The sequence below is a fragment of the Schistocerca piceifrons genome, chromosome 7 (genome assembly GCF_021461385.2).
Source record: "Schistocerca piceifrons isolate TAMUIC-IGC-003096 chromosome 7, iqSchPice1.1, whole genome shotgun sequence".
NCBI lineage: Eukaryota > Metazoa > Arthropoda > Insecta > Orthoptera > Acrididae > Schistocerca > Schistocerca piceifrons.
The window spans coordinates 230366865-230392991 of record NC_060144.1 but is presented as its reverse complement, the minus strand read 5'-3'; the positions used below and the strand labels follow the sequence as shown (position 1 = coordinate 230392991).

Sequence of the window (26127 nt, the reverse complement as noted above, 5' to 3'; positions counted from 1 at the left end):
AACATTACACAGAAAAGTTACAGAACTCCAATACCCACCACAAACTGTCTTGCTCTTTCCGCTGCTTCTGCATCCTCTGTCGAGTTAGTCTCTGGTTCAGGCCAGTCCATATTAAGTGTAATTCCCACACTTCCTGCAAAGTATATCAAAACAACCACGTACATAAAGATCAGATCATGTTACTGTAGATGATTGTGCATAGTCATTAAATTTATGCACAAAATAATACTGATGGACCAGAAACTATAATATCAATTTATCCAAAGTTCTCCGATATCAAATAGACATTTATCCTCATTTCTAACACAGAAATAATCTTATATATTTCTTCTCATTGGTACTAACAATTTTATTCGTTGTCGAGTAAGCGAAACAAAGTGCTGTAATAAGTTTACACTAACAATTTTATTTCTTGTTTTGTAAACTCAGGGAGAGTGGTTTATTTACGTTAATTTCGTAATTTAGAAGAGAAAATCAAATGGCCCTTTTAGAAATATAAATTCAAAAAAGGAAGGCACTTAAAAAGTTCAATTTTATTTACAATATCTGTAATAAAATGACCTTTCACTTTTTTACAGTTTCAGGACTGAAAGGATATGCAGCAAATTCTAATGCACATAAGATACAGTTTACTGGTTGTAAACTACTGCTGTTTTCACAAGGTCAGGACTCCTTACAAACTAGTCCATTACAAAAATGAAACTCGCGTCATGTGCAAAACGACGGAAAATAACAATTTCTTACATTTAGTCATAACCTAAAACATGATCTTTTGGCACCACGATTTCACACCACTTCAATGAGATTCAAACATGTTCCATATATGTGTACATGTATACTGCGGACAGCTTTTTTCCTTCCAAGTTGCTGGATATTGAATGAACAATCGGGGAACTTTTTCCACAACTCTAAAATATCAGAAGAATAACATGAATATTGTTAAACTGAACAAGATATCTAATGGCTTCTGCTTATCATTTAACCCTGCAAGTATATCAGAAAGAAAAGAAAAAAATCACTTGTGATTCCTTCGTGAATACAATCTGCAAATACGACAGAAATTACGTTCACTAAGATAGCCCTGTATAGCTTTTAGATAACACGTGAAGAGAAAACTGAAACATAATTGTCTCTTCCATCCGTGATATGTATTTTTACATATCACTGAGCGCTCTGTAACATGGTGCTCTGGTGTTCACAAGTTTGTTTCGTCTTTCGTCATATTTTAGCAGATGACAATACTACATATGGTAAAAGAAACTTGTAAAGTGGGCAGATGGAGGAATGGGAGAACACATCAAGTGAACTCTGAAAAATTCCTAGTGCATGCATATTCTTCTCAATGGGGAATACATTTAACTGACTTGTTGCTCTTCAGGAAGAAAGATACAGCTTTCCATTATTAGTTTTCACGCCAATTGCAGGTTTCCATTTCTTGACCTTGACCATCCACTGTTGAAACTCCTGTCATATTACGGGTAATTATAAAATCTTCCTGCTGTTTATTTCGTTTTTTAAACTGGCACTACTTACGTTGACTACAACATAGTAGAGTACGCGCATCAACAACTGAGTTAGTTTTTGTATAAGAAAAACAGCTCACCTACTACACGGGAAATGTAAGTGGCTGAAATAATCGTCATATTATGGAACTTCATACAGGCCTACAGCGTAACAGTAAAGCACAGAAAGTGCAACATTTAGACATCATCGCACTTTATTAAGGTAATATCGTGACTGAACGACCTTCGAGATTGTACGGGCACTGTCCGTTTCAAATCTTACTTTGTCAGGGGTATGCCGTGATTACCTTGGTTCGCCGGAAATTAGAGTCAGATGTTGGCCGCTATGAGCACCAATTTGTTGGTAACATGGGTCGTCATAAATTCTCGCGACCGCTAACAGCCTGTAGGCAATCGATAAGGCAGCGGTTCTTTCGAAGATTACTTTCTGGAGCTAAACAATTTATGAGTATCCATCCTTCATCACTAGTGGACACGTTGAAAAAAGGAGTATAATGGCCACCAGTGTTTATATTCTAAGTCGACTGGACTCATGAGTCGTTTTACACATGTGGTAAAAGATTGTGACAGGGTGAGGGCGGTTAATGCGAAAATTACGCACTTCTGGCAGTTAATAGATTTATTCGAAAGTGGAAAATGTCTGGATTCTGTTAATGTGCACAAGTGCACAAGTGGCAACGCTTTACTGACGTGTGATATATATTAGGTAACAAGGAGTTTTAGTCACAACGAACTGGGGCTGTAGTGGAAATGAAATTGAGTGAAATGCGTACGCCTTAAATTCAGCAGTCTCTTTGGCACGATAGTAGCAGTTGAGCAGTAATTGGTTGGAGTGATTTCCCAACACATTAATTGTCTCGAACAGTCCATGCCAAGATCCATCATCGCCGTTGTCAGGACAAAACACATTAATGCAGATGACTGTAAATCAGCTGGTAATGCATATGCATCTTCTTCAGCCGCTGTCATCCACTCTAGAAAAACTCTGCCATCCATGTTTTGCGCTGCCGTGAGCAGCCAAAACAATATAAGTACCTGCTCAATAGCACGACGGTACACCTATTTAATGCGTTACAACAGCTTTTTTAGTTGTCATGGAAATGAGGCGTACTTCGTAGTTTTTCAGAGATACGTAGCACACGATGTCTACACACAGGTCACACAATGTCTGTAAATTACGAGCTGGAGGTTTGTGGGTGTGCAGCTAGAACCAGACAGCATCAGAGATGAGTTCCATCTCGTTCGGATGAGGCTAATTTGCTGGCCAAGAAATCAATGTGCGTTCACTGTTGTGCTTCTCAAACAACTATATCATGATTCTGGTCTTGGAGTTGATCCTCACAAATGTTTACATAGTCCACACCTTTCGTGGTACCTCAGTTTGCTCCCGCATGTTTGATGGAAGCGCAGGGGAAATTCCTCCATAGCTCAACGCTGCCCACATCAGTCTGTATGCGTGGTGTGGTGCATTTTTTGTACATCCGTTCACCTGGTTGACGACATATTGAGACACAAACATGGACCTAGAGTAGGAAGAAAAGTTATCCATCCAACCTGGCGATATGTTTTCATTAGTTCACACTTCAATGTTCAATCCCCTCCATGAACCACGGACCTTGCCGTTGGTGGAGAGGCTTGCGTGCCTCAACGATACAGATACAGACAGCCGTACCGTAGTTGCAACCACAACGGAGGGGTATCTGTTGGTTCCTGAAGAGGGGCAGCAGCCTTTTCAGTAATTGCAGGGGCAACAGTCTGGATGATTGACTGATCTGGCCTTGTAACACTAACCAATACGGCCTTGCTGTGCTGGTACTGCGAACGGCTGAAAGCAAGGGGAAACTCCCGCCGTAATTTTTCCGAGGGCATGCAGCTTTACTGTACGGTTAAATGATGATGGCGTCCTCTTGGGTAAAATATTCCGGAGGTAAAAAGTCCCCCATTCGGATCTCCGGGCGGGGACTACTCAAGAGGACGTCGTTATCAGGAGAAAGATACCTGGCGTTCTACGGATCGGAGCATGGAATGTCAGATCCCTTAATCGGGCAGGTAGGTTAGAAAATTTAAAAAGGGAAATGGGTAGGTTAAAGTTAGATATAATGGGAATTAGTGAAGATCGGTGGCAGGAGGAACAAGACTTTTGGTCAGGCGAACACAGGGCTATAAATACAAAATCAGATAGGGGTGATGCAGGAGTAGGTTTAATAATGAATAAAAAAATAGGAGTGCAGGTAAGCTACTACAAACAGCATATGGAGTGTAGCCATGTATGGAAGTGAAACATGGATGATAAATAGTTTGGACAAGAAGAGAATAGAAGCTTTCGAAATGTGGTGCTACAGAAGAATGTTGAAGATTAGGTGGGTAGATCACGTAACTAATGAGGAGATATTGAATAAGATTGGGGAGAAGAGAAGCTTGTGGCACAACTTTACTAGAAGAAAGGATCGGTTGGTAGGACATGTTCTGAGGCATCAAGGGATCACAAATTTAGCATTGCAGGGCAGTGTGGAGGATAAAAATCGTAGAGGGAGACCAAGAGATGAATACACTAAGCAGATTTAGAAGGATGTAGGTTGCAGTAGGCACTGGGAGAAGAAGGAGCTTGCACAGGATAGAGTAGCATGGAGAGCTGCATCAAACCAGTCTCAGGACTGAAGACCACAACAACAACAACATTTCAACCTTGATGATCCAGCGCGCACTTGCAGTCGTATTTGACGACGTCGTTAGGACAACACTGGAATCCATCGGGGTCTTCTGTTTCGTAGCCTTACTTTCAACAATGCACTCCAATCGTTTTGCCCTGATGCACTTGAACTTACTCCATCATCAAATCTGCCACAAATCGCCGTCTACCAAGGTATACGGAACTAAAAAGTATGTGACGTCAGCTTTCTCCGAAGACATACAAAACCCTGCGTCCTACTCGGTGTTTCATAGTCTTTCAACCTTTTTCTACGACTATTGCAACATTTCAGCCTGTTTCCAGACGCTAGGCCATCGTAATCAGCTCCTTGGCAAAGTCACCCATGTCAGCGCATTTCTCCACTTTCAGTCAGTGTCATCACTAAATTGATTCCTCAATCATCGCTGCTTCGCTTACATTATCTGGTCATAAGTATCTGTGTATTAATGTACGGAGTGTCCCACCTTCGCCTTTACAACGGCTTGAACTCTCCTCTCCGGAGACACTTCTATGGATGTGTATCGACGGCAGCTCATTCTTCTTCAAAACCCGAATCAGGGAAGATAGTGCTGGATACCATGGTCTGGTGCAAAATAAATTTTCTAACTGATCTCATAAGTGTTTTATTGGGTTCAGGTGAGAACTTCGGGCAGGCCACTACATTTCAAGAATGTTTTTCTCCGTTTGTCCACGAACCACGGATGCTGCTGTATGACAAGTTTCATTGCTGATAGCGCCGCCGTTCGGAACAATTTTTTTTTTCTGTAAGGAGTACGCAACGCTGTGATCGCTAAAGCACAATAGGGGGACCACACGCTAACCACTGAGAACACCCACATCCGCACTTCACCTTTAGAACTACACTCCTGGAAATTGAAATAAGAACACCGTGAATTCATTGTCCCAGGAAGGGGAAACTTTATTGACACATTCCTGGGGTCAGATACATCACATGATCACACTGACAGAACCACAGGCACATAGACACAGGCAACAGAGCATGCACAATGTCGGCACTAGTACAGTGTATATCCACCTTTCGCAGCAATGCAGGCTGCTATTCTCCCATGGAGACGATCGTAGAGATGCTGGATGTAGTCCTGTGGAACGGCTTGCCATGCCATTTCCACCTGGCGCCTCAGTTGGACCAGCGTTCGTGCTGGACGTGCAGACCGCGTGAGACGACGCTTCATCCAGTCCCAAACATGCTCAATGGGGGACAGATCCGGAGATCTTGCTAGCCAGGGTAGTTGACTTACACGTTCTAGAGCACGTTGGGTGGCACGGGATACATGCGGACGTGCATTGTCCTGTTGGAACAGCAAGTTCCCTTGCCGGTCTAGGAATGGTAGAACGATGGGTTCGATGACGGTTTGGATGTACCGTGCACTATTCAGTGTCCCCTCGACGATCACCAGTGGTGTACGGCCAGTGTAGGAGATCGCCCCCCACACCATGATGCCGGGTGTTGGCCCTGTGTGCCTCGGTCGTATGCAGTCCTGATTGTGGCGCTCACCTGCACGGCGCCAAACACGCATACGACCATCATTGTCACCAAGGCAGAAGCGAATCTCATCGCTGAAGACGACACGTCTCCATTCGTCCCTCCATTCACGCCTGTCGCGACACCACTGGAGGCGGGCAGCACGATGTTGGGGCGTGAGCGGAAGACGGCCTAACGGTGTGCGGGACCGTAGCCCAGCTTCATGGAGACGGTTGCGAATGGTCCTCGCCGATACCCCAGGAGCAACAGTGTCCCTAATTTGCTGGGAAGTGGCGGTGCGGTCCCCTACGGCATTGCGTAGGATCCTACGGTCTTGGCGTGCATCCGTGCGTCGCTGCGGTCCAGTCCCAGGTCGACGGGCACGTGCACCTTCCGCCGACCACTGGCGACAACATCGATGTACTGTGGAGACCTCACGCCCCACGTGTTGAGCAATTCGGCGGTACGTCCACCCGGCCTCCCGCATGCCCACAATACGCCGTCGCTCAAAGTTCGTCAACTGCACATACGGTTCACATCCACGCTGTCGCGGCATGCTACCAGTGTTAAAGACTGCGATGGAGCTCCGTATGCCACGGCAAACTGGCTGACACTGACGGCGGCGGTGCACAAATGCTGCGCAGCTAGCGCCATTCGACGGCCAACACCGCGGTTCCTGGTGTGTCCGCTGTGCCGTGCGTGTGATCATTGCTTGTACAGCCCTCTCGCAGTGTCCGGAGCAAGTATGGTGGGTCTGACACACCGGTGTCAATGTGTTCTTTTTTCCATTTCCAGGACTGTACATATCATGGCACGTAATGTTCTCCAGGTGTTCACCAAATTCAAATCCTTCCATCTGATGGCACTACTCATTGCTCCTAGTCATTTGTTTAGAGTCACCCTCTATCAGGTTGCGTAACTCTTAACTCTGCTTGAAAAGTCGCTAAGCATTGGCTACAGACATACATGAGGAACTGTTCTACTACTGTATCTTGACTGTTATACTACTGTGCCGCATTTTAACTTTCTAAACCCAGTTATTGCGCTAGATGGACTGCTGGCAGCACTTTGGAACTCATGAGTGATTCCTTGTACTGATTTCATGCAATATTTGAGAATGAGCGTCTGCAGTGTTCTATGATCCCTGCCCATGCGTACAAGATTTCTTGGTTTAGCTGTAGTTGTTGCTAAATTTTTCCATTTCATAGTCACATTACCATCAGTTGCCATGGGCAGCTTTAGAATCCTGAAGAATTCAATGCGCAAGTGATATCGAATGCCTACTCCCACATTCGAACTCACTGGTGTCTGCAGATCCACACATTCTGCTGTTAGTCCCACTCTACCGATCACACACTATTGCTCGCCCCCTTTTATACTGGCCCGTCTGTCTCCCTCATGGCACGTCGTGGTCAATTACGTATTACATAGGGCTGTCCGGACACTTTTGATCAGATAGTGTACACGTTTCCCTTATCACATCATTTTCCGCAACAGAACCAAGTCCCATTAAGTATCGCGGTAGACTGTGGTCACTGGCTCGTCATGGGTATTTACCTACTGAAGCAGTTATATGTATAAGAAGTGACTTGCATGTTGTCTCGAGGCACTGACCGTTCTGAGTGGCTCTGAACTCCTCATCGTACAGGTGCCAGACCCGGGCGTGAGCTTTGATGACGGTGTGTGTCGCCAGGTAGTCGCCGATGCCCGGAGCTGGTTGAGAAGGTGCGACCCACAACGTCGAGTAACCCATCGTGAATTGATGTGGCTCGTTGAAGGTGAGCCACCATTTCACCTGTGGAACGATGGACCGTCAATTATGCTGCCAACTGACTGATTGTGAGACGCGTCTGCAAGTACACTGAAACTTACCCTATCTCCGAAGTTTTGGAACAGTATCCTGGCGTATTCAACGAAGTAGTCGACCAGCAATTCGTTGGGCCAGCCTCCGATGTACTGCAGTGCTTGAGGCAGGTCCCAGTGGTACATCGTCACCTACAGACACAACAGTGTCAAATTTCATGGAACGATGCAGAGAGCGTATGTTTTTGTGAAGCAATCAGATTCACGTAATTATGCCTAGATCTACTGCGGAATTCTGCAAAACATGAACGATGGCAGTTCTTTGACGATATCTGTAAAAAGTTTGTAGCTGGTGGTTTGGAGATATTTAATAGTTTCTATGTGATGTAATAATAACGTCGATTGTATTATCTTCCATAAGAAACGGTTATGTCCTCGTTCTACATATGAGGTTTTTATCTTCATTGGAATTTCTAGGAATCTAAACCAGTAATCATTGCAGAACGTAGGCATCTGTGAACATGTGAATAAGCAAGGATGCTAACAATTTAATAAATTGCGGACAAACATGATGTTGACGTGCGGAACAAGTTTTACATCGTCATCAGATTCATACAGGATACACTATGTGATCGAAAGTATTCGGACTCCTGGCTGAAAATTACTTACAAGTTCGTCTCACCCTCCATCGCTGATACTGGAACTTAGTATGGTGTAGGCCCACCCTTAACCTTGATGACAGCTTCCACTCTTGCACACATACATTCAATCAGGTTTCTTGGGGAACGGCAGCCCATTCTTCACGGAGTGCTGCACTGAAGAGAGGTATCGATGTCGGTCTGTGAGGCCTGGCACGAAGTCTGCGTTCCAAAACATCCCGAAGGTTTTCTATAGGAATAAGGTCAGGACTCCTTGCAAACCAGTCCATTACAGATATGTTATTGTTGTTTAACCTCTGCTAAAGGCCGTGCATTATGAACAGGTGCTCGACCATGTTGAAAGATGCAATCGCGATCCCAGAATTGCTCTTCAACAGTGGGAAGCAAGAAGCTGCTTAAAACATCAAAGTAGGCCTGCGCTGTGATAGTGTCACTCAAGACAACAAGGGGTGCAAGTCCCCCTCCATGAAAAACCCTATCACCCCATAACCCCACCGCCTCCGAATTTTAATGTTTGCACTACACCCACTGGCATGATCTTCACCGGGCATTCGCCATACCGACACCCTGCCATCTGATCGCCACATTGTGTACCGTGATTCGTCACTCCACACAACGTTTTTTCACTGTTCAATCGTCCAATGTTTACGCTTCTTACACCAAGCGAGGCGTCATTTGGCGTTTACCGGCGTGATTTGTAGTTTATGAGCAGCCGCTCGACCATGAAATCCTTCTCACCTCCCGCCTAACTGTCATAATACTTGCAATGGATCCTGATGCAGTTTATAATTCCTGTGTGATGGTCTGGATAGATGTCTATTACACTCTAAGAACCTCTTCAACGGTCGGTGGTCTCTGTCAGTCATCAGACGAAGTCGGCCTCTACGCTTTTGTGCTGAACGTGCCTCTTCACGCTTCCACTTCACAATCACATCGGGACCTGTGGACCTAGGGATGTTTAGGAGTGTGGAAATCTCTCGTACAGACGTATGACACAAGTGACACCCATTCACCTGACCACGTTCAAAGTTCCATGGAGCGCCCCATTTTGCTCTGTCACGAATCTCATGACTACTGAGGTTACTGATACGGAGTACCTGTATGTAGGTAGCAGCACAATGCGCCTAATATGAAAAACGTACGTTTTTTGGGGGTGTCCGGATATTTTGATCACATAGCTGTACTTTTAACTGGCAGGGATGATGGATTCGCGCTACACTGTTTCAAATGTGGCTTCATATGCTAATTACAGGTGATCTTACGTTAACAATCGCAACCCAAAGTTGGTAATGAAAATGTATCCTGACTTTAATGTACAGCTTTCATATTACGGTAAGTGTGTAGTGAAACGCAAAAATGGGATTGCGTCATGAGTTATAAACACTAAGTCACTGGAAATTTATGTAGTGCGATTGATCCATACATGATGGAACACACGAACAATAGTGTGAGAGAGGAGCGCTTGGTGATTGGGAATAACGATACAGACAGACAGCGTCTGTGATCTTACCAAAGAATTGTGACAGCTTTCGCATGAGCTTGTGTTGAGGCACTAAGGAAATGTATGTATGGACGTAAGAACGGCTTCCAAGTTATGCTTCTAACAATAACAACCATTGGCAGTGATCTCAAACATACTTCTGTTTTTAAAGGTACTTTGCCATCTTCCTCAGTGGGACCGAAGGAACCATCTACATGTGGCCCATATTTGCACAATTTAAAGATTTTCCTGGTGAATATATAGCATATATATAGTGCCAAGTACTGGTTTGTGAGAAAAAAAAAAAGAATTCATCTGTAAACTGCACACAGCCTGCGTATTCCTCACAACTGAATGTATAACTTCGTGGCTCTTCCTGTTCTATTCCCTAGATATTCTGATATTCTGGTACACTTTTTTTACACCAGTAATTTCACAACTACAAGTCAAGCACGGCAACCGACAATGTTACTACCAGAAAATGATTTTACAATACCCCTTTTCTATCTTCTTAACACTGAAACTGTGCATTCAAATGGAAGTGATATTTAAATCTTTGCGTTTCCCATTTAGACTTCCCGAGAACTCTAGGTACGAAAATAGGATTCCACTCTCATAGCCGAAGTAGAAAATTAATAAGAATTTGGTGTAGTATATTTTCTAATTTACATTAACACATATATCTACATCTGCGTACAAACTCCGCAAGCCACCGTACAGTGCTTGATAGAGGGTACCTTGCACCATTACCAAATGGTTCAAATGGCTCTGAGCACTATGGGACTTAACATCTGTGGTTATCAGTCCCCTAGAACTTAGAACTACTTAAACCTAACTAACCTAAGGACATCACACACATCCATGTTCGAGGCAGGATTCGAACCTGCGACCGTAGCAGTCGCGCGGTTCCGGACTGAGCGCCTAGAACCGCTAGACCACCGCGGCAGGCGCACCATTACCAGTCATTTCTTTTTCTGTGCTATGGACAAATCGATCTAAAAATAAAACACTATCTATATGCCTCCGTAAAGACCCCAATTTCTCTTATCATCCTGTTTCTTACGCTAAATTTCGTTGGCAGAAGAATCGTTCTGTGGTCAACGTCAAATGTCTGTCTCTAAATTTTCTCGATATTATATTTCGTCTACACCCAAGGGATTCCGATTTGAGTTCATGAGGCATTTCCATAACACTCGCCTGTTGATCGAAACTACCGGTAAACAAATTTTGCAACCAGTCTCTGTATTGCTCTGATATATTCCTTTAATCCGACCAGATGGAGTTCCCAAACGCTCGAGCAGTACTCTGGCATGGGTCGCACCAATGTCCTATGCACACCTCGTTTACAGATGAACCATACTTTCCCAAAGTTCTCCCAATAAACCACTCGCCTTTCCTACTACCGTCCCCGACGTGCTCTTTCCATCTGACATAACTTTGCACCGTTAGGCCTAGACACTTAATCGATGTGGCTGTGTCAATCAGCGCACCGTTGGTGCCATATTCGAACAGTACAGGATTGTGTTTCCTAGTCATCTTTATTAACATACATTTTTCTACATTTAGCTCAAGATTTCATTCATGACACAACATAGAATATTTTATGAACACTCATGTTGGCAGAACATGCTCAACTGAACATTGTAGCATAGGTTGAAAATACCGCTACAGTTGTAAATTAATTTATTTTCACACGACCGGTTTCGAACTGTTACAAGCCCATATTCAGGTGTCGTAGCTGTGCTGTGGTCCCCGAGCGACGTGTGTATCAGCCGCGGTGTGCTGCCTACGAACTGGACTCCCTGTTCTCCCTGTTCTACGCTCAGAGGCAACACACCTGAGGATGGGCTTATAACAGTCCGAAACAGGTCGTGTGAAAATAGAGTAATCTACAACTGTAGCGGTATTTTCAACCTCTGATACAATGTTTTCTAAGTAGCCTTGTAATCACCTTCGTCGGTGGAGGAAACATCTATCATCTACAGTAGAAGCACAACTGTCTGTCTTCGTTCATTTCCCATTTCACAGTATAATAAGGAAAGTGTTGCACCGCTGAGATGATTGGGGAGATGACCCATCGGTTGGATGGGATAGTTTAGCTCAGTGTACACAACAGTGATTTGCAAGATGACTAGCGACCGTGGTAGGAACATATCTCACCGACCGTTTTCTCTGACTCACTCCAACAAGACAAGCCCTCCATTACACAAACACGTTTTCGTCAAAATAAACTCCTCTGAAACAGTGAGCGACGATACATGATATGATCGTAGCATACACACCATACTGTTGGAACGGGCCGTGATCCATACGATCTAAATTCCACTTGGTGGCATTTTGTCTTATTCTGAAGATTCCTGTATACAGGGTTCGTAAATTATACAAAAAACAACTACCACTTTTTTTGAAAATATAGAAACCGTAAGTGTATGTTTAATTGTTTATTTGTGCGCAATTGGCCTATTGCAAGTGAAAAAGGTTATACGGTCTCATACTTTTGTGTACATTAACAATTACTGTCTGTTACACGCTGCAATCGATGAAATCAACTTGCTACTATCACATAACTCCTATTGACCTCTTCTATCATTGCCTAACTTGTAATACTCGTGTTACAATGAACAGTACTATGACTCTCGCCATAGGAGATGGCAAAGTGGTTAAGATGTCAGCTTCGCGTTTGGAAGACAATTGTCGAACTACCTACCTCGCGATCCAGATGTAGTTCCCCGTCGTTTCCCTTCATGCATTACGATGATTGTTACGATACGTCGGATTTCTTCCCAGTCCTTCCGTGTTTCAATCCTGTGCTCTGTCAATAGTTATTCCGCCGCCGACGGTGCTTAACCCTATAACACTGGTACCTGCAGGGGGAACGATAAATCCAACGTCAAAATTACCGAAGTTGATCAACATTTTTGTGTAAGGGATGCGTGGTCTACTCTGACTCAAGGACCAGTAGCAGTCCAATTAGTTGCTTTCTTTCATTTGTCTTTGTTATGTAGGTTGAAGGCGGAACGGAGAGAAAGGCAAGGAACCAGAAGGAACTAATGATGTCAGCGGCATTGGGATTTTATACAGAATCAACGCAGATGAGTGAAAATATGTGCAGGACCGGCACCCGAACATGGGATATTCTGCTTGCTAGGCAGTTGTGCAAACCACTGCCCCATTCGGACAATATGTTCATCGCAAATGCGTGGCCCATCTCGGCGTCGTCCACAGCTACCCCAAACTCCCACCTAGCGCTACCTATTCGCATTCCCTATCCGTGTCCTCCATGCTCGATAATATTAGATTGCCGCTGGAGGTCGAACGTAAATGTGCATCCTCACTTAGGGTTGTATGTTCGTTGCCCATCGAGGTGAACCAGTTATATGATTGCGTGGTATCTGTTCTTCCGAACATGTCCAGAAAAACAGACACTACCTTATATCCGCAGCTGTGATGGGTATTATGAAATTTGAAGGCAAAGGAGGGACATACAAAAGGAAAGTGAAGGAACTAATGATAACAGTTCCATTGCGACTTTGTGCAGAACCAGTGGCGACTGGTGTAAATGTGTGCCGGACCATGACTCGAATCTGGGACCTCCTGCTTCATTGTTTGGGAGAACAGATATCACACTTTCATATGATTCGGCTCGATGGACAACGAATATGCAACATTTAGGGTGGATTCTGCTTTACTCTCGACCTCCCGCGGGAATCTAAAATTAACATGCGAGGGCAGTGTGGACAGGGACTGCGGATAGGTGGGAACAGGTGCGTACGTTTGTCAGCTGGGTTGCGTGCCAATTTATTCCTTAAATTTGTAGTAAGAAGTGTGCCTGGTTTTCGCAGTAGTTAACGCAAATCCCTAGTAAGCAGGAAATCGTAGGTTCAAGTGCAGGTTCAGCAAACATTTTCACTCATCGCCGCTGATTCCGGATAAAGTCCATACGCAGCTGATATCATTAGTTTCTTCCCTTTTCTTTCCCCTCCCCCTCCACCTTTAATTTACATGATGTACATCACAGCTGCGGATTCCACGTAGTGTCCGTTCTTTTGGACATGTGTGATGGTGCAGACACTACTCATTCGTATAATTAGCTTCCTATCGGTACTGCACTGACTATATCTCCATAACACTGGAGAATGTCGATGGTATGCAGTGTGTGTCTTGTTTGGAAACACTTGTTCCAAACATTCATGGTACATGTTATTGACATGCTGACAACAACAGAGCCGACCCTACTCTTTGATCTTAAGATTGCTTTTGATACGGCCCGACTGTGCCTAGTTTTACTTCCATCTGAGTCAATAGTTTGTTAATAATGATACACAGCAGTACGGATAAGTTTACTGACAGAGAGTTTGCCGAAAAGCACTTTGTTTGTGGATTCATTCAGTGCAATAGAAGAGCGCCAGAACAAAGCTATACTCAGTTATTTCCCTGTGAAGCCAACCCCATTACTCTCCTTCTGCAGCCCACTGAAAGTTGCTGCTTTATCGCATTACTCTGAGCTTTGTGTTGCCGTATTACAGATTGTTCCTCTGTTGGTCTGATATTTTCGCATATAAAAGTAATAAATATTATAAATACGTTATTATTCTGTTACAAGCCAATGGAGACCACGGGGCTCTTAAACCAAACTACTCACAAAATGTCCCTGAACAGCCACCGAAATATTTTCGGTGCAGTTCAGTAGGTATGTAGAGAAACAGTATGCAAAGCTTGTAAGCATGTTGCACAGTTGGTTGTGTTGAGAAATAAATGTTAAGAAAAAAATTCGATTCGTTTCCCTGTTTCCGAGTTAATTAGCACTAAAGTTACCCAATCAGTTCGTTGGGCGCGTGAATTGAATCGGCCCGCCAGAGACGGTGTCGCCAAACGTGTTCTTCGTGTGATTTCCTAAAACCAAATAAGGGAGCGATACAAACATTGGACTTCGAACGATAATGGGAATCGAACCAGAGCCGATGGTTGAGCAGTCTCGTGCGCTATCATCTACGCTATGAAAATACTGACATCCGCCGGGTCTTTTGAATTTGAACGCCCAACGGCCTAAGTGGCTAACTTTACACAAACGAACTTACTCGGAGGACAACACACACACACAAACCCATGCCCGAGGGAGGACTCAAACCTCCGACGAGGGGCGAGGTGAGCGAAATGTGACAAGGCGCTCTGACTGCGCGGCTATCCCGCGCAGCCCATACTGTTTACGACCACCTTGCATACTGCTGGAATTTTCTGTAACTCTACATATTATAAATTGAAGTCCCCTACGTGATTTCTGTTTGTATGTTCAGGCAAATTTCAGGAACCACTGCAGGTATTTTGAAGCGGTTTAAACTGTTACATCAACTGATTCACGCGAAAGTTTGTGCATATCATTCGTTACCACTTCGCCAGACACGTCAACCGGTCGTATGTACTTGGTGGTACCCATGTAAAGCTGAGGCAAATAGCCTGTCATGTATAATATTTTTGTTACTGACTCATCGGTATGAGTATTTACGAGGGCTATTCGGAAAGTAAGGTCCGATAGGTCGGGAAATGGAAACCACGGTAAAAATCTAAAATGTTTTATTTGCAACAGTTAGATACACCTTGCAGCTACTTATCTCCATAGTCGCCGATCCGACTTAGACGTGTATCGTAGCGTTGTACCAACTTTCCAATACCTTCGCTATAGAAGGCAGCCGCCAGTGCTTTCCGCCACTTCTCTACGCTGGCCTACGGCTCGTTGTCTTGTGCCAAAATGTCTTCATAGCCAGCGGTTCATGTGAGCAGAGATGAAACTCAGAGGAAGACAATTACGGGCTGTATTGTGGGTAGTCAAACATTTCCAATTGACAACGATGCAGGAGCATCTTCATTGCCCCTGCAGAATGCGGCGGAGAATGGTCTTGAAGAAGAAACAGCACGACAGTTATGTAATGTTAGCTGCATAGCTTCAGGCGAAATTTCTCACCAGGCCCTCGTACTTGGCGGCAGACACTATTTTCTAGACATCTTTACGCACTCACTGCGAGCTCAGAAATGGGAAGAGCGACGTGATGGTCACTGGGGTTATACTAGAGACACTACCCAACACATCTGTGCAAAGCTTTATCGGATTGTCATAGTCGTTTCCATTTCGCGACCGATCGGACCTTACTTTCCGAATAGCCCTCGTATTACCACACACATCGTGACACACAAGTTTACTCAAATTCCCGAAGAGTAAGTATTGGCCAACTGCTCGTGGTTGTTTTTCCCTCTCTGGCATGTTATGTGAACCGAAGACCTAGAAAAGACGGAGAGGCTCCGTCCCCGCTGCTGCCGCAGTGGTCCACAACCTCACAACGACTACCGCAGTCCACTTCACCCCTCCGCCGCCCCACACCGAAGCTAGGGTTATTGTGCGGTTTTACTGTTGGCACTACACATGCTAGCAGGTGACGTTCACCGGGCATTCGCCATACCCATACCCTGCCATCGGATCGCCACATTGTGTACCGTAATTCGTCACTCCACACAACGTTTTTCCACTGTTTACTCGTCCAATGTTTACGCTCCTTACACAAGGTGATGCGCCGTTTGGCATTTACCGGCGTGTTCTGTGGCATAGCCGGCCGGAGTGGCCGAGCGGTTAAAGGCGCTACAGTCTGGAACCGCCCGACCGCTATGGTTGCAGGTTCGAATCCTGCCTCGGGCATGGCTGTGTGTGATGTCCTTAGGTTAGTTAGGTTTAAGTAGTTCTAAGTTCTAGGGGACTTATGACCACAGCAGTTGAGTCCCATAGTGCTCCGAGCCATTTGAACCATTTTGAACCATTTTTTCTGTGGCATATGAGTAGCCGCTCGATCATGAAATCCTTCTCACCTCCCGCCTAACTGTCATAGTACTTGCCGTGGATCCTGAAGCAGTTTATAATTCCTGTGTGATCGTCTGGATAGATGTCTGCCTATTATACGTTACGACCCTCTTCAACTGTAGGCGGTCTCTGTCAGTCAACAGACCAGGTCGGCCTGTACGCTTTTGCGCTGTGGTTGTCCCTTCACGCTTCCACTTCACTATCACATCGGAAACTGCGGAACTAGCGATGTTTAGGAGTGGAAATCTCGCCTAAAGTCGTATGAGAAGTGACACCCAATCACCTGATCAAGTTCGAAGTGCGTGAGTGCGAAGAGTGCCCCATTCTGCTCTCTCACAATGTCTGATGACCACTGAGGTCGTTGATATAAAGTACCTGGCAATCGGTGGCAGCACAGTGTACCTAATATGAAAAACGTATGATTTTGGGTATGCCCGTATACTTTTGATCACATATTGTACTACTCTCGCTAACACAATGGACCATCTTCATACCGGTTTCTTCGGTGGTTGCTGATGACAATTGCATTCTGTACAGCCACATGGACCGTTGATTTACAGGGCAAGCAAGGTACACTCGCATCGTTAAACCTCTTGTTATGTCCTTTCTGGTCACCTAGGAGTATTTTTGTTAGCAGTTTCCGTCAATTTCACCCCGAACCGGTGCTTATCTCTGGGGTGTGCTACTCACAACGTATGATACCATGCACCTAAAGTTTGTCAATCAAAATTATCTGTTATCATGCATTTTATACGAAGCGTGTGACTGAATTTACATTGTGAACTGGACAGCTGACATGGAAAGCACTTTCGGTCTCATTACTTATAAGATGTCGGAGAAAAATTAGCGTGTTGTTCCGCCTTAACTTTGGCATGGCTGTAAATAAGCAATGCTGTTTTTTTTCCTTTCGTATCGGGATCAATTGTAATTACACTATATGCTGCTTATTAGTGTTTCTAAATGGAAGATAAGCTTACTACACGAGAAAGAGTATGCGAATACTTTAATACTCTCCTTACCAGAGGCTGAATACCGTTGGCGAGCAGTTCGTCGATGAGGTTGTTGTAGTAGTCGATACCAGCCTGGTTGATGACGTCGAGGTCTCCGTTAGGCAACACTCGTGACCAGGCGATGGAAAATCGATACACGTCCGCCTGTTGGACAACGAAGTATTAATAGTTGCAACGAAATGAGTGGTGATTAATAACTGATATCTCATTGTTAAATCGTGTATTAATGCTGAAATTACCGAATAAGACGTATCTAAAACTGTAAACACCGGGTTAAATCGGTATAATAGAAGAATAAATAGTGTGCCGGAGGATGGTTACACTTGAATAATTTTTTGCGCTTTGTGGACTAAACCAAAAAAAAACTGAGAACATTTAAGATAAAATCAGACTGCATTTTTGTAATCCAAGAGAATATTTAATGAAATAACCCTGGAAATTATTTATAATTCTGAAAATCTGTTAGATCTATGAACAGAGATTTAGAAATAGACATTGATAGAAACAAAGAAAGCGATGGGAAATTTTGTGTAATATACAACAAGAGTACTTTTTAATTATTAAATGGATGGTTGGATTCAGCAGTGGAGGCCCAAAATTAAGGACTACACACATGTTAGATAGTACTGTAATACTTGTAATATACTTCCTCGCCACTCGATACTAACTGACGAGGAATTTTTACAAATAACCCGCGGTTAGACAACCGGAACTCTGTTAGTGAAGTGTAGTCACGTGAAATAAACATTCAAAGCGTGTAAATTGATTAAATTTACTAAAGTAGAATTACATCATTTCCAAAATGAATGGCTAATAGCAACTCCTTTCGAATGGAGGCTTTCGTTTTAACTTTTTCAGTTTGTGTTATGACAGCACTTCTGGTTTATAATATTGGAAACGTAAGCTCGTAGGCTCTCGCATCAATACGGAAACGAGTATAATACGCGCCACCGTTCTGTTTCCCGCCTATCTAGTCTTGTTTTCCATAATAACCACAGTAACAATATAATGCCAAGGTAGCCGTCAAGTACTCATCACTGTCACTAACAAGAAACCAACACAAATGTGACCCACTGGGACATAGAGGAATACTGCACCTCTGTATATCAGGACACAACGTGAGAACCTACGAGAGTTTCGGGCGAAAGGGTTATATGGCCGACTGGTTAAAGCACTAACTTACAAAAGCGACGAATAGGTTTCAGATCCTGTTTTCATCATAGTTTTATATACACTCCTGGAAATGGAAAAAAGAACACATTGACACCGGTGTGTCAGACCCACCATACTTGCTCCGGACACTGCGAGAGGGCTGTACAAGCAATGATCACACGCACGGCACAGCGGACACACCAGGAACCGCGGTGTTGGCCGTCGAATGGCGCTAGCTGCGCAGCATTTGTGAACCGCCGCCGTCAGTGTCAGCCAGTTTGCCGTGGCATACGGAGCTCCATCGCAGTCTTTAACACTGGTAGCATGCCGCGACAGCATGGACGTGAACCGTATGTGCAGTTGACGGACTTTGAGCGACGGCGTATAGTGGGCATGCGGGAGGCCGGGTGGACGTACCGCCGAATTGCTCAACACGTGGGGCGTGAGGTCTCCACAGTACATCGATGTTGTCGCCAGTGGTCGGCGGAAGGTGCACGTGCCCGTCGACCTGGGACCGGACCGCAGCGACGCACGGATGCACGCCAAGACCGTAGGATCCTACGCAGTGCCGTGGGGGCCCGCACCGCCACTTCCCAGCAAATTAGGGACACTGTTGCTCCTGGGGTATCGGCGAGGACCATTCGCAACCGTCTCCATGAAGCTGGGCTACGGTCCCGCACACCGTTAGGCCGTCTTCCGCTCACGCCCCAACATCGTGCAGCCCGCCTCCAGTGGTGTCGCGACAGGCGTGAATGTAGGGACGAATGGAGACGTGTCGTCTTCAGCGATGAGAGTCGCTTCTGCCTTGGAGCCAATGATGGTCGTATGCGTGTTTGGCGCCGTGCAGGTGAGCGCCACAATCAGGACTGCATACGACCGAGGCACACAGGGCCAACACCCTCATCATGGTGTGGGGAGCGATCTCCTACACTGGCCGTACACCACTGGTGATCGTCGAGGGGACACTGAATAGTGCACGGTACATCCAAACCGTCATCGAACCCATCGTTCTACCATTCCTAGACCGGCAAGGGAACTTGCTGTTCCAACAGGACAATGCACGTCCGCATGTATCCCGTGCCACCCAACGTGCTCTAGAAGGTGTAAGTCAACTACCCTGGCCAGCAAGATCTCCGGATCTGTCCCCCATTGAGCATGTTTGGGACTGGATGAAGCGTCGCCTCACGCGGTCTGCACGTCCAGCACGAACGCTGGTCCAACTGAGGCGCCAGGTGGAAATGGCATGGCAAGCCGTTCCACAGGACTACATCCAGCATCTCTACGATCGTCTCCATGGGAGAATAGCAGCCTGCATTGCTGCGAAAGGTGGATATACACTGTACTAGTGCCGACATTGTGCATGCTCTGTTGCCTGTGTCTATGTGCCTGTGGTTCTGTCAGTGTGATCATGTGATGTATCTGACCCGAGGAATGTGTCAATAAAGTTTCCCCTTCCTGGGACAATGAATTCACGGTGTTCTTATTTCAATTTCCAGGAGTGTAGTTCAGTTGAATCGATTAACTACAAGACTGCATTGTTTGTTTGGAAAGTACCAGACCGAATACCTTTTCCATCCTATCTGTTTCAACACTTATTCCATGAATACTAAGTTCATCGTTGACGACAGCCCCTCTTCATATCGTTTTTGGAGCGAATTTTATTGTATCATATGTGTGCTTCAATCGATTAGTTTCTTGAGTTCCTGCGTGTAAATTTAACATCTAATAGCCACAGTTGTCGCATTTTCGTTTGAGTCGGAAAGTGAATCAATTGTGTGACACATTACAAGTTCCTAATCAAGGGCAAATTATTTAGTTTCAGCTGAGTGCTTCGGTAGTTAGGTTTTCGAATATCTGCGTATTACTAGACACAGTTCGTGCGTTTCCATCAGGGTCTAGAATAGAGCTGCGGGGCACGTACCGATAGTCCGTTTATCTGCATAGTTTAGTTTTCCACGGTCTTTAGTATGAACAGGGACTGCGATTGTTGTGTGCGGATGCGAACCGAGTTGGTGACACTTCGCTCTCATCTTTAGGCTGTGAAATCTTCGGTTACACAGCTTGAGGCTGCAGTGGATTGGCACCACTGTTTTGGGCCGTCTGTGGAGATCCAACGGACGTCCTGCACGTCGGAGTCCTCCGATCGATCCTCACCGGTGGCCAACGCAGTTACTACTCGCAATGAGGCTGACCACCTGTGGTCGAGTGGGAGTTCACACCGAGGCGAAGCAGACGGCGAAAGACTTCCCAGGAGGCCGTTCGTAAGGCCTCCACCGTTTGTCTGACAAACAGGTTCCAGGTGCTGTCTGTGGTTGACGCTGTCGCTGAGCGAGATGCTGTCATCTGTTCTGTTTCATAGGAAACCACTCAGCCTGCAAGATCGGGGCAGTTGCAGAGACTTGGATTGTTGCTAATTGGGAGCTTCAATTTTAGGCGCGTTATGGGTCCCCTTAGGGACTTGGCTGACAAGAAGGGTACTCCGTGTGCATACTGGGTGGAGTTATTCCAGGTGTGTAAAAGGGCCTCCCGGATGGCAACTGCAGGTGTTTGCTCACGTCGGTAAGGGTGATGTGTGTCGCTTTGGATCAGAAGAGATTCTCTTTGGATTCGAGTGGCTAACAGAAGTGGCGAAGGCTGCCAGTCTGGCTTGCAAGATGAAAGCAGAGCTGATCATTTGCAGCTTAGCCGACAAGACCGATTGCGGACCTCTGAAACAGAGCCGAGTGCAGGGTCTGAGTCAGAGGCTCAGACGATTCTGCGACCGTGTAGGCTGCAGATTCCTCGACTTGCGCCAAAGCGTGATTGGGTTTCGGGTTCCGCTGAATAGGTCAGGTGTCTACCATACGCAGGAGGCGGCTACACGGGTAGCAAGGGCAGTGAGGCGTGGACTGGGGGTTTCTTTAGGTTAGAGGGTCTCCGGAAAACACAAGAAGGGCAACATGCACAAAGGGTGCAGGCTGAACTCAGGAAGAAAAATAGATACAGGAACCATTGGTATAAAATTTGTAAATTGTCGTAGCTGTGTTGGGAAAGTACCAGAGCTCCAAGCGCTTATAGAAACCACTGATCCTCAAATCGTTATAGGCACTGGAGGCTGGCTAAAGCCGGATATAAGCTCAGCCGAAATTTTTGCGAAGAACCTAACGGTGTTCCGAAAGGATAGGCTAAACACGGTTGGCGGTGGTGTGTTTGTTGCTGTCTGAAGTAGTTTATCTCGTCGCGAAATTGGATACTTCCTGTGAGTTAGTATGGGCCGAGGTCATAGTTGGCAACCGGAATAAAATAATATTTGGATCCTTTTACCGACCTCCCAATTCAGATGATACAGTTGCTGGAAGGTTCAAAGAAAACTTGAGTTTGATTTCAAACACATACCCGACTCATACGATAATAGTTGGTGGTGACTTTAATTTACCTTCGATATGTTCGCAAAAATACATGTTTAATTCCGGAGGTATGCATAATACATCATCCGAAATTGTGCTAAACGCATTCTCTGAAAATAATTTCGAGCAGTTAGTTCACGAGGCCACGTGAATAGTAAACGGTTGTGAAAACACACTTGACCTCTTAGCTACAAATAATGCTGAGTTGATAACGAGCATCAAAACTAACACAGGGATTAGTGAACACAAAGTTATCGTAGTGAGACTGAATATTGTAATCCCCAAACCCTCGAAAAATAAGCAAAAAAATACACCTATTCAAAAAAGCAGATAAAAATACGCTTGACGCCTTCCTAAGAGACAATCTCCACTCATTCCAAATTAATAATATAATTGTAGACTAGATGTGGCTTAAATTCAAATAAATAGTATCGGCAGCAATTGAGAGATTTATACCAAATAAATTAACAAAGGACGGAGCTGCTACTCCTTGGTACACAAAACGGGTTAGAATACTTTTGCAGAAACAACGAAACAAACATGCCAAATTTAAAGAGACGCAAAATCCCCAAGATTGGCTATCTTTTACAGAAGCTCGAATTTAGCGCGGACGTCAATGCGAGATACCTATAACAGTTTCCATAATGAAACTTTGTCTCGAAACCTGGCAGAAAATCCAAAGAGATTCTGGACATATGTGAAGTATGTTAGCGGCAAGAAACAATCTATGCCTTCTCGGCGCGATAGCAATGGAGATACTGTCGAAGACAGTGCTGCGAAAGCAGAGTTACTAAACACAGCCTTCCACAATGCCTTCACAAGAGAAGACGAAGTAGATATTCCAGAATTCGAATCGAGAACAGCTGCCAACATGAGTAGCGTGTAAGTAAATGTCCTCGGAGTATTGAAGCAACTTAAATCACTCAATGAAAGTAAGTCTTCTTGTCCAGACTGTATACCAATTAGGATCGTTTCGGAGTATGCTGATGCATTATCTCCATACTTAACAATCATATACAACTGTTCGCTCGACGAAAGATCCGTACCCAAATACTGGAAAGTTGCACAGGTCACACCAACATTCAAGAAAGGTAGTAGGAGTAATTCACTAAATTACAGACCCATATCGTTAATCTCAATATGCAGCAGGATTTTGGAACATATATTGCGTTCAAACATTATGAATTACCTCAAAGAAAACTGTCCATTGGGACACAGTAAACATGGGTTTCGAAAACATAGTTCCTGTGAAACACCACTAGCTCTTTGTTCACATGAAGTGTTGAATGCTATTCACAATGGATTTCAGATCGATTCCGTATTTCTGGATTTCCGGAAGGCTGTTGACGCTGTACCACACAAGCGGCTTGCAGTGCAGTTGCGTGCTTATGGAATATCGTCTCAGTTATGTGACGGGATTAGTGATTTCCTGTCAGAGAGGTCACAGTTCGTAGTAATTAACGGAAAGTCATCAAGTACAACAGTAGTGATTTCTGGCATTCCCCAAGGTAGTGTTACAGGCCCTTTGCTGTTCTTTATCGATATAAACGATTTTGGAGACAATCTGAGCATCCGTCTTCGGTCGTTTGCAGATAACACTCTCGTTTATCGACTAATGAAGTCATCAGAAGATCAAAAGAAACTGCAAAACGATTTAGAAAAGATATCTGAATGGTGCGAAAAGTGGCAGTTGACCCTGAATAACGAAAAGTGTGAGGCCATCTACATGAGTGCTAAAAAGAACTTGTTAAACTTCGATTACACGATGAATCAGTCTAATCTAAAAGCCCTAAATTCAACTAAATACCTAGGTATTACAATTACGAACGACTTGAATTGGAAAGAACACATAGGAAGGCTAACCAAAGACTGTATTATATTGGCAGGGCACTTAGAAAATGTAACAGGCCTACTATGGAGACTGCCTACACTACGCTTGTCCGTCCTCTTTTAGCATACTGCTGCGCGGTGTGGGATCCTTACCAGATAGGACTGACGGAGTTCATCGATAAAGTTCCAAGAAAGGCAGCACGTTTTGTATTATCGCGAAATATGAGAGAGCGTGTCATAGAAATGATACAGGATTTGGCCTAGAAGTCATTAAAAGAAAGGCGTTTCTCGTTGCGACGGAACCATCTCACGAAATTCCAACCACCAACTTTCTCCTCCGAATGCGAAAATATTTTTTTGACACCGACCTACATATGGAGAAACGATCACCTAGATAAATAAAGGGAAATCAGAGCCCGTATGGAAAAATATATGTGTTCATTCTTTCCGAGCGCTGTACGAGATTGGAGTAATAGAGAATTGTGAAGGTGATTCGATGAACCCTCTGCCAGGCAACTGAATATGATTTGCAGAGTATCCATGTAGTTCGCCCATAGATGATTACCCAACCAAATGACGTCTGAATATGGATTCAACGTTTTAATTCTTTCTTTCTTTTTTTCACAAGAAAAGGTAGCACAGTTTCGGGAGTTGTGGAGTTGTGTTAATGGGTGAGACAGTCAGCAGTTTTCTTTTATCCCGAATAAGATGAGGAGACAATTAAAGACAGGTGTGGCGTTGCAACTTGCAAAAGAAGAAGTTGGTATGCTTGGCATTAGAAATTGTACTTACGTTGAGCGTCTTCAGCATCTGGACATCTTGCAGGTACTGATGGTAAGAATCGCAGGCGACGTCACCGGTGTCACCTCCAATGATGAGTTCCGGATGGTTGTGGAACATGTAGTCCTGAATGCTCTCTCCCTTGCCTGTACAGACAATAAATAATACAATCCATTAACTACTACCATATTTTATATGTATACATATACATATTATTGACTTGGACAAGCAACAGTAAGGAACGTATTGAACGCACACGTTATTATAAACGCTAAGCATAACGACGCCTTTTCAAATGCATAGTTTTCTTTTCCTCTTCGTTAATTTGCCGTGGAATACACTTAATACTTCTGAACCCACCATCTTCATTCCAGGCTCCTTCGACCTGATACGCTGCTGTTGCAGCTCCGAACATGAAGTCATCTGGGAATCGATTGGTGGCATTCTGTGCAGAAGCAACGGCCAACACAGCCGTAAAGGTGATCAGCAGCCTCATCGTTGAGAGAGTCCAGAGCCTTTGTACGACCTGCTGCAAGCTGTACATATATATAGTGAAGTTAGGCTATAATTTCATAAGTTAGATAAAAAAAGCAAATTTTCTTTTATCGTCCGTTAATCAGCATGTTTCTCTGGAGCCGCTGTTCTTACCGATATTATCGGAAAGATACCGAAGCAGCTTGTTGAGTATCACACAGTGCTATCATCAGAGACTTTCTTATCAGTTACGCTCACTGTATTCTCGTCTCAATAACGCGTGGGTCCGATAATAAGCAATGTAGACCCTGAAAAAAACGAAGGTCGTCAGTCATTACCTGGAAATAAATGACTGATGGTTTAGATAAATATTAATTCGAAATTAAAAATGCAATAACTGTTTATTCTTTGGAGTAACTGTATGAGTCAACAAAATTCTATGAACAGGCAATTTCCTAATAAATAAAAAATATTTGTATTTCATAAACTGAACACTAGAGCAGTAATATTTTAATTGTAGCATCCTCTGCTAAAGAATGTTTTATCCATACATATTAGAAAAATGAATGTATGAGGACTAGTTAAATGAAAACCAAACACCCGCAACAACCGGATCATGGAATGGATTGAAAAGTAATCACCACACGTGTTAAGACATTAATCCCAATGAGAGACGGGACGATCAGTTCCTGATTCACAGAACGGGGTCGGCCGCTAACGGATCCATAACCGCACCTATTTTTGTACTTCCTCGTTCGACATCATGTGTTTCTTCAGGTCACCGAAGAAGTGAAAAATCACACGGCAAAGACCTTGGCGGTACGGATTATATTGCAGTGTATCGCTACCAAACCGCTGATGCGTAACCTTCGCCCGATTGTCAGTGTGAGAGTGGGCGTAATCGTGCAACAAGGTGAAGCTGCCGACAGTATTCCTAGGAGTTTTGACTTTGTGGAGCGTCGCAGATCCTGAAAAGTGTCTTCATAGCTGTTTTCATTGATTGTGGTTTCTCGT

The 26127-nt window shown here is 44.5% G+C and overlaps 1 protein-coding gene across 1 annotated transcript in view; it reads right to left on the bottom strand.

Annotated features, from left to right (window-relative positions):
- Positions 1 to 25135, bottom strand: part of LOC124805573 (myrosinase 1-like) — a 40160-nt gene extending 15025 nt beyond the window's left edge. Inside the window, exons 1-6 of the mRNA XM_047266139.1 lie at positions 25000 to 25135; positions 24652 to 24785; positions 17501 to 17635; positions 7568 to 7690; positions 7310 to 7490; positions 39 to 133 (exon numbers count right to left, since the gene is read on the bottom strand). Of these exons, the coding sequence (XP_047122095.1) occupies positions 39 to 133; positions 7310 to 7490; positions 7568 to 7690; positions 17501 to 17635; positions 24652 to 24785; positions 25000 to 25135 (804 nt within the window). The remainder of the gene's footprint in view (positions 1 to 38; positions 134 to 7309; positions 7491 to 7567; positions 7691 to 17500; positions 17636 to 24651; positions 24786 to 24999) is intronic.
- Positions 25136 to 26127: the final 992 nt, after the last annotated feature.